Raw genomic sequence first — 12,632 nt, forward strand, 5'->3', positions numbered from 1 at the left:
GCCCTTAGCTGGTGAATGACTAAGAGTAGAATTTTAAAATAGAAAAACAAAAGGAATTTTATTTTTATCATTTTATTACATTAAGTCTTCCATGAAAGTTGTAAAATCTTTTGTAAATCCACGGCAGAAATACCTACTAAGTTTATTATTAGTGCTGTTATGTTCCAGGTAAATCAGCTTCCTATCTATGGAAATTACAGCAAAACAAACTCTTACATTTAATTTATAGGCTGCTTCTATAATAGGCTTTTGTCATTGATACAATTTGCATGTCACAATCACCTGAGTTTGTTTCAGAATTAATGAGCAAAAAGCAAATGTAACATACTGAGTTTTCTCTTGTGGCTGACCCTAGTATAAAACAATTAAAAACTCAAGGAAACTGAGATGGGACACCGACAGACTTGCTTAAATTACTCACAGTATGCAGTACCTAATGCAGTTCAATAATCCAGTATTTTCTTGGCATTGTTTAAATGGATTTAATTTTTATAGTCTAAACTCCAAATGTAGGCATCCCCAAATCAAGTTGATTTGTATCAGGTAAGAAGGAAGGACATGCATGTTGACCCTCCAAAATGTTACCCGGCTTTTTCATAAAGGCTTCAAGTATGTTCCACCTGCTTCTTGTGCTGTAAGTGCAACTGTGCATACGTGAAATTTAGTGCACGATCTCCCTTCCTACCCTACAACTGGCACATTTTGGTTCTTCTGGAGTTGCTTCCTGTGTTTAGGTTTGAAAAATGATGTCTGCATTGACCTTGCTACAAACTAGAGCTGAGTGCTGAAAGAAAGTACTTACTTACTTAATTTAGACCATATTGCTGCTGTTCAAATCCTGTAGGCATATTTTTTAGATTGCAAAAACCTTATTTTTCCTCTGATGCTACTGCTCCTTAGGGTATTGAATGGTATTTCCTAAGTAAGTAAACTCTTGCACTAAATCAGTTTGCTTTTTGGTAACAACCCTATCTTTGTTAAGACTCTTCTGCTGTGCTGCATTTTCTGTTCTCTAAATATAGCTCACAGAATTGCATATTATTCCCTCTTTGTGGGTGTGTCCTCTTTAAAGATTTAAAAGTCGGCTGCTGAGATTTATATACATCCATGCCAGATATGTTTAAGGAATTCTTTCTCAACAGCTTCAGCTTTCTCATGCTTGAATCTATCAGGAAATGAGCATTTTTTTCAAGATTCTTTGCTGAAAAGCCACAAATACCCATAAAATGTGGTTTGGGGTTGTTAACTGCTGAAGGATTATTTTGATTTTGATTGCATTTAGACCCACATTTAAACAATCAAGTTCAGCTGATAGTTATACGTGATACATACACAGGTGATACCTACTGATCTCTTCTAGAAGTAATCTCAGCCTGTCTACTTAAAGTTTACTATTCACACGCTCAACTCTGGGCTTAACTGCAAATCCTCCATCAAAAGCTGCATTAAGAACTTCATCTAGACAGCTTGCCATAACAAAAGTCAAGTCTTGCCGTACATTCACTGCAATTTCTTCAAGATCTTTTTCATTTCTTCGAGGAATGATAATTCTCTTCAGTCCAGCTCGGTGTGCTGCCAGGACTTTGTCTTTAATTCCCCCAACCTAATAAGGAGAAGAAATGCATATTAAAAAATCCATGATGCTAATTGAATAAAGTAATGATTGTAATAAATCACATCAGGAGTTAAATTTTAATGAAAGGTTCTCCCTCCCCCAGTCATTTAGGAAAGCAAAACTGCAGCAATAGTTTTAGCTCATTATATGCTTAATGAGGGAAGTATGTTGAAATGCTACAGCACCCCTTCTGTAACAGTAAGAGGAAAAAAAAAAATCCAGCAATGCAGGTACAGTAGTGTAAGAGTCATTTCAGAAATTGTTTTTCTTAAGAAAGATGGCCTGAACTTGCTTTTTTCATACAGCAATGCTGAAATCCTGTAGAGCAGGATTTCTGAATCCTTAGAACAGAAGGTATTTCAAGATAAATGCAGTATTAAGTTTAGGGGGAAAATAGTCTTAAGGATGCAGTGTCACACAATAACTTCGGACGTACTACAGAAACCGCATGGAAAAGGAAACCTGCACTCCAAAACTGCAGAGGGCTTTGTGCTAGAAAAACAGGCATCACTTCAGTAAGCCACCTGGGTGGTTTTTGTAATGAGATGTAAAGAGGGGGTTTAAATTAGTTTTTCTTCTAGTCACAGCTGTAGCTTCTTCCCCTTGAACTCTTTTCTAATCCTATTTAAAGACCATCTTGGAGAAGAAACTTGTAATTTTATGATGCTTTAGAGGAAAAGAGAGCCATGTACAATAGCACAAAGGGCAAAATTGAGGCTGCTTTCAAACAAGGTAGTAGTGAACCGTAAGTCCTCATGCTGATCACTCTTGTCTCGACAACGCTACCTACTTACGCACCGCTTGCCTTTTGGGCAGCGGACGCAGTTAAGGGAACGCTCCTATGAATTAAGTTACTACTAACAGTAGGACTCTAGACAACATTCAGAAAGAAGGTAAACCTGGTTTAGTATTTACAGAGACCTAATTCTTGCATCCATCTTAAACAGTAGGCAAAATCTGGTCACTGGTGCTGTAAAGGCCGTTTATTTAGAAAGCTAAGCAAACCTGTTCCAGATCAGAGTTAGTGCCATGTTTATTTCTCACTAGAGCCTTGAACAACAGGCTACCTTGTCAATCTAACTGCTACCAGAGTGCTGTTTCAGACAGCCTTCTGCCTTACCATGTTATCTCTGGTTTGCCAACTGCATCCTTCCTTTGTCCCCTCATTTGCTATGAGATGATGACTCCCACATCTGCTCAATCCTTTAGGCCACACTCCATTTGATACTTAAAACTAAAGCTGTATTTGAAAACTTCCCTTTGCCCCCATGCTTTGAAAAAAGCTTTACAGGAACACCATTCAGCTGGAGTATATACAAGGAACAAAATTTAAGAAGAATCTAAAACCACATGTATAGATGCCATTTCAAGAGTAACTTTATATGGAATTACTGCAAGAGCTTTAAGAAACAACTTCTCAACTGGAGATTGTTCCATAGTCGTAACTGAGGAAGCACGTTTAGAAATTGCAATAATAAATATTTTGGAACCATCTTGAATTTTAAGATTTCTAGGTTTCCTTTCTAACTAGACATTTTAATGTGCTTTCCCTGAAAAGAGCATCAAGGCTGGCTTTACCATGAACAGCGAAGCAGGGAGGAGTGGTGCAGTGCCACAGCAGGCTGCCTTCCATCAGCCTCTTGCAGCGGCACCAGCAGAGACTGGATTGCGGTGAAGGAATGAGCCAGTGAGACTTTGCTTTGTAAACGGCTATAAACAGATTGTGTATCCAGAATAGGGAGAATTAATACAACTTAGCTCTTTTCGCCAGTGATGCTTACTGGAAGAACAAGGCCTCTTAGTGTAATTTCTCCTGTCATGGCTACATCTGAACACACCAGCCGCTCACTGAAGAGTGAAGCAAGACAGGTTACTATGGTAACACCAGCAGATGGTCCATCTTTTGTGACAGCTCCAGCTGGGAAGTGCAGATGGATGTCAGTGTTGTCAAGGAGATCAAAACTTCCAGAAGCTTAAGGAAAAAAAGAATGGTTTGCATGTGAAAAATCTAAACCCATTTTGTTCCCAGTCTTTATTCTAAAGCCCACCAGACAACTAAACGTCTTAGCACTATTTATTAACAGTAGACTGAAAAAAAACCACTATCTTGCAGAGAACCTAGAAAAACAAACAAAAAGAAAACCCAACAAGCTTTCCTAGTCCAGATTCCTAGACAAAACCATAACAAGAAAAGCAATAGGCTCAGTATTTGCATGTGTTGGGAAATTCAGAGCAGGGATTAATGTAGAAACCAAGGAATTCCTACATAGAATTTTTAAGGTTTTTTTATGCCCCAAACCATAAATGTCAATTTCCAAAGAACATACCAGAAAGTCTGCACTCCACAGAAACCCAGCATTAACCAATATTATAAAGCAAAATCTCGTTTACATCTTTTCACCTTACTTAACCTGTAGGACATAACTGTAAATTAGAGAGGTAAATGTGTATGTGGTTAATGCCAGCAGCATTTCATACATTAATTCAATTTACATATCTAAATTTCCATAACTAATGACAGATACTGGACAAGTATTTGACTATTCAGCAGCTGATTAAACTAGAAAGCACATTTCCAGAACTCTTGGGAGATTCAAACAAAACCCAAGAGAGTTAAAAGTTTCTTGGCTGAAGGCCTATTGCACTGCAGTTCCAACAGCTGCCATACAAATGCAGCTAATTCTCAAAATACTAAAACTTGGACTACAAAAACACTTTTAACAGAAAAAGTGTCTTTAGAGCAAAAGTATGGACTCAGTATCTGTATCTCCATCATGGATGTACTGCTGGACAGCTAGAGTGTAAAACTGAGCAAGAGGCAGCATCTGCCCCAGCTGAGCAGCAACACCTTGGCCCAGAGGCTGCCCACAGCCTTCCAGGCTGCTGCAGGCAGGGACTGGCCAGGGCAGGAGGATCTGCAGTGACAACTCCTGCCTAGGCTGACCTGCTGGCCAGGCACTAACGCCTCAGCTTGGCAGGAATTGGAAAAAGAACTACAAAAAGGAACTCTAGAGCTGATTTCATCTTCGTTGTAGCACTGATTGCTGTTTCTTTTCTGTTAAGGTGACACTTAATACATTTCCACAATGAGCATGAGTAACTTCCACTGTTACTCAGCAATGTTACTAAAAAATATTACTGAATTTATTGAAAAAAATATCGAGTTTTGGGATATTTAATTTCCATGCAATACTAACGCTTCCTTTACATGCACCCCTGCAGTGAGGCCAGTGGATGCAGACAATCTGGCTCTGCACTGTCGGTCCTTCTTTGCCAACCTACCATTGGTTAGCTGGTATCTCTTCGCATTGCTGCGCAGCCAGCTAATTGCAAGATGCGCCGACTCCTTCATAACATCGCCAAGCTGGCCAGTCAGAGTAAGCTGACCCTCTCCATCCATGCGACTGGCTTCTACAAACATGATCTCTCCCCCTAAGGGAGTCCAAGCCAAGCCTATGGCTACTCCAGGCTGACTTAACCGTTCAGACACCTGAAGGAAAATAACACGGGAAACAGTTCAGAAAACAGTTGTAACAAAACTATTACAAAACCAATTTCATAGTTGCCTTCAAAACAACTGTGCCCACTAAAACACAGAAGTTAAGCCCAAGTGTCTGATCTTTTTTTTTTTTTTTTTTAAATGCAGCAGTAATTCTGTCTTATGTGTAAATGTTATTACAGAATAGGAGCTGTATGTGGCTGCTTAGCTTACGGCAATGGCAAACATCTGGGTATATCATTCTTGAAACATTCCCTAACCCCAAAAGTTCAATGAGAATCTTTCCCTTCAAAGGACTTCAAGTATTTAATCAATCCTGCCTGAATGCTTATATGCTACTACACTATACAGAAAAGCTGGGACAGGCTGGAGAGGGTCCAGAGAAGGGCCATAAAGATGATGAAGGGACTGGGAAGCCTGTTGTGTGAGGAAAGGCTGGGAGAACTGGGTTTGTTCAGCCTTGAGAAAAGAAGGCTCATGGGAGACCTTCTCACCATGTTCCAGTATTTAAATGGTGGCTACAAAGAAGATGGAGACGTCCTTTTTACAAGGTCACATGTAAAAGATGAGTACAAGTCACTCCTGGGGAAATTCTGACTGGACATAAAGAAAATTTTTCACAAGGAGATCCCCTGTAATAATCTCCCCAGGGAAGCGGTGGATTCCTCAACATTGGACACTTAAGATTCAGCTGGATAGGGTGTTGGACTGTCTTTTGCCAAGAAAGGGTGGACCAGATGATCCTTGAGGTCCCTTCCAACCTGGTATTCTATGGTTCTATGACTTAATCCATCTGCTAGAGGTATATTTGCCCTGACTCTGTTTGTTAAAGCCAGTTTTGCTCCTGAATGTTACCTGAAAGCTTTTTTAAAGGTGGTTGCATTGTCCAAACTACTGTCAGACAACACAATGATTTTGTTCATTGTAAACATTTATGAATTTGAATAATGAAAACACAAGTCTGCGAGCAGGCTAGATATGAAAGAGGATGGGAAATCTGACTGACTCCCATTAGTAATCACAAGTACAGCTACTCAGCATGATCTAACTATCAAGTTATGTATTTATTAAAAGGAAGAAAAGAAACTGGATGAATTTTTACTGTGTCAGGCAGTGACTGGAGCAAAAGACAAATACTCCTTTGTAAAATAAAATGATAGGCCCATTTTAAAATAATTTTGTCTCTTACTGAAATGCAGAATTGAAAGTTGATTTGATTCATTCCCGAAAGGGACGAATTCTTCATTAAATTGTTTACAGAATTTAAAGAAATGTTTCATTTCTTGGATAAAAGTCAAAGGAGCCTCACAAAATAATAAAAAAATTCCAATTTTGAAATCTGCATTTCTAGTTACATTAAAATTTCTCAAACATTTTTGTCCCTTCTAAGCATGTTTAACATTCCATTTTATACTACTTACAAATCCAGAGCGAGAGACCAGGCTTTTTTCTCTAGCATCAAGTCCTATTGCACTGCACAGCTTACCATAATCTTACAAGAGTTAGCAAAGAAGTAAACTAATCAGACTTTGCAGACACTGAAAAGGCAAAGCTCTGTATACACAAAGTTGATTTGCTTTTAACCATCAGCCCAGCTGCAAGATCAGAGAAATCTGCATAGAAGCCCGTGCAGCCGTGTACCTTTGGTCCAGAGGCAGAAATACTTGTACGGCCCTGCTGTGAGCTGGCTGTATTAGCAGTACTTTGATTTGTGAGCTCCAGAGATAGTTATTTGTTAAGTATTCTAGTCCCTTACTAAAACGCCTAAGCCCACTAGAAATGCTTCTGCAAGTCCCCAAGAAGTATACAGGCCCGAAGTTTTGTAAATCAAAGAACAGCAGTGGATTACCTAAGCAGAACAATATGGCCTACCATGAGATTGTAAGAACCAGAATTCTTTCTAAATAGGAGCCAAAGGTAAACACTTGAGTATTAGGCTGAAATCCATCCCCATTCTGAACACAGAATAAAAATCAAGATCATAAAACTTACGCTAAGTTTTCTCTTTGTTTCACAAATAGAAAACAACTTCCTTTATGCAATAAGTGATCAACTATTCACTCTACAGCTGGTACCTCTGGTTACTAGCCAAAGAGATGCACATTTTTTTAAAAAAAAAAGCTCAACATAAGTTGTACTAGTAGTCGTAGACAACTCAGATATATGACAAGAACAACTTTGCTCATGCAAGAGAATTGGTGAAGCAAAGAAATAAAGCATTTAAAGTCTTATAAAATGAAATAACATACATAACATGCTTCTTGTTGTAATTTCTGGTTTTGTATTACATGCTTTGCCAAATGCTATACTCAACTATCAAATGCTGTCTTCTAAGTTTGATGACTAAGATTTGAAATGTGACCCTTGCTCAGGATCACTGTTTCTTGGTTTGAGGGAAATTAGCACACCATGGAAGCACAGTGCAAGCAGCCCCAACCCTGACTACAGCAGAGCTGTGCTGACACAGGACTGGTGCAAACTTGACTCCAGCTGTCAGAAGAGACAAGCAGCAGAGGCCAGCAGGGATGGTGTTACACTCCTGGATCTAGCTGACAACCAGGTAAGTTGGTAACTAGACATCTCACACTATGGCAAAGGAAGCCACACAGCCCCTCGGTTCTCTTGGGGCTCTCAGTTACCTCCATATATCACTCCATTTACTCTTCTTAGAATGATTTAGCTAGAATGGCTGTGTCTTTTTCTAGCACTTAAGGAAACTGTACATAATAGAGTGTTTCACTTTCATGGTATCAAAATACCTCATCAAATATTTCAATTTTTGTTAACATTTCTATATCCATTCCCTGTATTTTATTATTTACACTCACTGATTAGCTTAGTAATTTCTTATTAACTCAGGTTAAAAAATCATTTCATCCTGCTTACACTGAAATTCAACAATATTGAAGCGTTCTCCTTTACACACAATCATGTGTGTTGTCAACCTATCAGGTCTTCAAACATTTCAGGTGTAATGAACAAAAGTAGCGATCAAAAAGGTTTATTGGTTTGGGGGTTTGTGTTTTCCTTTTTTTGGACTGGTTCTAACTGTATATCAATTCAAACAAGTTTTCAGACTAATTCCACTGTTTGAGAGCTCAGGGGCAGAAAATAGTGAACATGACTCAAGATCAAAAAACAAATGGTTCTAAAGACTCATCATTTGTCTTACCTCAGTACAAACTCCTTCCTCTGTCCTCAGATAGGTACCTCATACTTTCACAAATAAGTTGAGATCTGAAACTAGGTGTGTAGTAAGTGTTAATCACCTTTCACTCATCATTCTTTGCACTAACTGGTAGACTCAGAGGTTGGCGACTTCTCTTGCTGTACTAGTAGAGACTGTACTACCTCTACTGCAACCTCCTCACCTGAACGTGAACTGATGCACGTTGACAGTCATATGTATAGAAAACGCCCTGGCAGCTTTGGTAACTGTCTTCAGAAAATACCCTTGAAAATCCCTAAAAACACAGACATACACAAAACCCCGTACAACCATACAATACTTAGAGGAAAATTAATGTACTTACATTAAACATACCTATGAAAACTTACAGTGAGTTCCACAAAACTCAATCACTCCTGGCAGCTCTGAGTAACAACTTCTCACAAAAAGTGAGAGGAATTTAAATTTTTAAAATTGTTATTTATACTTTTTAAACAACTTCAATTTAAAATGACCATTAGAATCAGCTGATAACTGGTTATATCTGTCAGATGATGGAAGAGGTCACTGACCTACACAAACAGTCTTGGTTTTTGAAAATTTTTGTAGATGGGCCTGACTCAGTCAAAATTTACCTGTAATCTGAGTAGACGAATATATTGTCAGATACATTTTAGCTCCCTGGCCACTGCAGAATTAAAGTCTTAACATTTAGTGCAGTCTTTTATTTTAAAATACTAAAGGTTATTCCAAGATAAAGGAAAAGAGACATCATCTGCAAGTCTGCAGTTCTGGAGTTACTCTGTAAATCAGCATAATTGACAAAAAGCTATTAAGTCATTGATTCATAATGGGAAGATGAGACCCACTCTAGAGTTACTTGGTAGCCTTTAGTATTTTTGTTATCCTTCCTTAGGTTCTCCCAGCCTGACTGTACAAACCTTTCTTCTAGTCTACTCTTCTGATTCATTCCCTAGCAAGGCACTGCAGACAAAGTATGTAACAGCAGCTTCCCTTTAAGGGAGGAGGATTTCCCAGAAATATCACCACAAGACTGATCTTTCTTAGATAAAAATACCTATCTAAACCTGTGCTTTGTACAGGCTTTGCTTCTAAAAGATAATCTAATTTGTTCCTTAATTAGAATTGTGTGGGTCCCGTGAAACAGACCTATTCTTTCATGGCCTCTACACTTCCATTTCTTAGAATAGGTAATTTCACTGACCTAGAGCTTCTGTCACTTCAACTTCACTCACATTATGAGGATACATAATATACAGGATAATTCTGACAGGCCTTCCTGTGGTGCCAACAACGTTTTGTTAACTGAGCAGAATTAAGAGAAGACAGACAGACAGACAGACAGACAGACAGACAGACAGACAGACAGACAGACAGAAAGACAGACAGAAAGACAGACAGAAAGACAGACAGAAAGACAGACAGAAAGACAGACAGAAAGACAGACAGAAAGACAGACAGAAAGACAGACAGAAAGACAGACAGAAAGACAGACAGAAAGACAGACAGAAAGACAGACAGAAAGACAGACAGAAAGACAGACAGAAAGACAGACAGAAAGACAGACAGAAAGACAGACAGAAAGACAGACAGAAAGACAGACAGAAAGACAGACAGAAAGACAGACAGACAGACAGACAGACAGCTAAAATCCAGGTCAAAAGAGAAATACTTCATTATAAACACTGGATACGTTACAAACCCTTTTTCCCAAAAGTGTGCTGTGCTGAAACATTCCATTAAATCTTTTACAAGTGCTGTCGAGATTATTCTTCCAAAGCCTTACTGTGTGATTTATTCCAACATTTGTTCTGCAGGGTGACACATAAGATTATTTATTTGTGATAAATAAATTAATTGTACAAGTATGTGCTGAGCATTCTGTCATGCCTTTCTGCTGGGAGACCTCTGCAGACAATAAACAAGCAATGCACTGAAACAGTGAAAGATGAATGACTTACTTTAAGGTATTCCCTGAAGGGCAACAGATCAATTAAGTCATGTCATGTTTTCAGTTCTATTTGCTCAGTCTCATCCAAGTACTGACACGGTGGCTGCCTCCATTGTATCTTTATTTCAAGTAATTATAAATGGCAAAATGCAGGTCAAAGGTGAAACTTTAAAGGCTAGATCTAGAAATGAGAGACACACTGCAGACTCCAAAACCAGAAAACACACCAGTAGCCAATTTGAAACACCTGTCATTGAGGCAGGAGCTATACTCTTCCTTTGAAAGAATCTTGGGGGCGCTTGAGAAAATTCAATGGAGTAATAGGTTACTTGGGAAAATTAATTAAACAGGAGTTACGTGGCTGAGCAATTTCTATTGAAAAAAATAATAAAATGTGTACTGAAAAGTATTTACTCATTAATAAATAAATCCTGAGCTGCTCAGGGAATTGATGCTGTTCTATTTATGCACTACTTAATTTGTGAGCTAAATATGGAAATGTTTAAAAAACCTTCGATACACAGGTCAAAAGCTTCAGTCAGTTTTATTTCAGCTTCTACAGGCCAGCAGATCCATGACATGCTTATATGCATATTCATGGCAACTGTTCCTGCAAAAAAAAAAAATCTCAGCCCAGCACTTGTGTACTTGTATACTCGGAATTAAGAACCACACTTTAAAAATTTTAGTTGCACTACTAACTCCTGTAGAAAAAGGACAAAATAGCAGAAATTATTTGCCAACACAACCACGCTACCAAATTTAAATTAATAAGCAACTCCAGAAGTTCAGAACTGGGCAGAACATCTAAAGAAAGACATATATTAGCACATTTCTTGGCCTACAATCTAATTTTTTAAAAGCGTGGTAAGTTCATACTTATTTGAATTAATTCTACTCTTGACTGGGAACTAGGAGTACAGACCAGAACTTTTGTATAAATTTACAAAATTCTTTTTTTTTCTTTATCACCTTTATGAAATTAATGAACACCAGTTGTAGAAATCAGAGTACTGGCTTGAATATTAAGTTCAATTTACTACAATGGCTTTATGTGCATCTGCACATGAAGCACTAAAAAGCCAAATGATCCTGCAGCACTTTAGCTCCAAAGACCAGATGTCTGAAGTATATAACATGCTTCAAAATTAAAATTCAGATAGAATGTTATTTCTCTGAAAAAAATCCACATGCTACTTTTCAGTAATTGTTTCTAAAAGTCAGGTAGTGTGAAAAAGATACAGACTAGTATAAATTTCCATGGGAGTATTACAAATGGTCTGTTGGCTACAGCCATTCCAAATCAAGCTAAAGTACATCCACACTACCTTCTTAATTAAAATGGCCTTGAACTGTCTTGTGTGATTTTATTATTGGGTATAGTGGCTTCTGAGGGATGAAAAGAAAGGAAGTTGCTTACACTGAAGTAATCTGCCTAAAGAGCAATCTCTTCTAATTTCTGAAACTAAAAAGAAATAAATCCGAATATAAATGACCAGTGTGAAAAAACTCAACCAAAAGAGTCATAAAGTACTGGTTTATTATCACTCGATCTTCCTTGACTCTCATTCCTCCCAGCTTCCAATGCTACCATCATCATCTGCTAACACAATCAATAGTGCTATCTTCTTTAAACTTGTTTCCTCATTTCTGTCTCTTCATTAAGAATCTCTTCCACTCCAAAATCTTCATATCAAAAAACCTCAGTTCAGGTCTAAAACTGACTCAATCCTTCTCAATCACTCATTTTCTCCTGCATATCTTGTCCCCTTTTTGCCCTCCTCCAGATCCCACTGGAGTCTGGCTCTCTAGGAGACAAGAATTATCACAGGAAAGTTCTTAAAAGTTTGAATTTTCTCTCTTCTGGAAGTTTTACCTTCATTTCTATTTTCTCCATAACTTACTGGTTTACTGATCTTTTCTCCTGGATAAAGACAGAAAAATTTATCATTCCATCAGCAACTGGTTTCCTGTCATAGTGTTATATATACTACTTACACTCAGTCAGTTCACCTGGACCTGAAGTAATGCAGAGAATAACTGCAATGTAAATGGTGAAAAGAGAATCCCAAATTAACAAACTACTTTAATAGATTTCATTTTCATAGAATGTAGCAAAGTACAGATCGAGGAAAGAAAAAATTCTGGAATATATCTACTGAGGAAGCATACCTACAGCTGGTACTAGGAAGCTGGAGGTGCCTGACTGATCCTAAAACATTTTTAATAGCTAAGAGTCACATTAATCTAACGAATGTCTGAGAACTTCTGGTGCAAACTGAAGGGGTTTTAACACCCAAAAATGCTGACTGGCTTTAAGAAGGTATGTGGGACAGTCCTTAACACAGCTGCCTCAGAGACAGGATTCCGGGGTTCT

The 12,632-nt window shown here is 38.1% G+C and overlaps 1 protein-coding gene across 2 annotated transcripts in view; it reads right to left on the reverse strand.

The window, feature by feature from the left end:
- Positions 1-39: 39 nt before the first annotated feature.
- LONP2 (lon peptidase 2, peroxisomal) overlaps positions 40-12,632 on the reverse strand; it is a 47,829-nt gene continuing 35,236 nt past the window's right edge. For both annotated transcript variants that reach the window (XM_074913678.1, XM_074913677.1), the window contains 3 exons: positions 4,898-5,105; positions 3,397-3,587; positions 40-1,603 (listed from right to left, as the gene is read on the reverse strand). In XM_074913678.1, coding sequence (XP_074769779.1) covers positions 1,382-1,603; positions 3,397-3,587; positions 4,898-5,105 — 621 coding nt within the window. In that variant the 3' untranslated portion in view covers positions 40-1,381. The remainder of the gene's footprint in view (positions 1,604-3,396; positions 3,588-4,897; positions 5,106-12,632) is intronic.

Source organism: Athene noctua, chromosome 9 (genome assembly GCF_965140245.1).
Source record: "Athene noctua chromosome 9, bAthNoc1.hap1.1, whole genome shotgun sequence".
Lineage (NCBI taxonomy): Eukaryota > Metazoa > Chordata > Aves > Strigiformes > Strigidae > Athene > Athene noctua.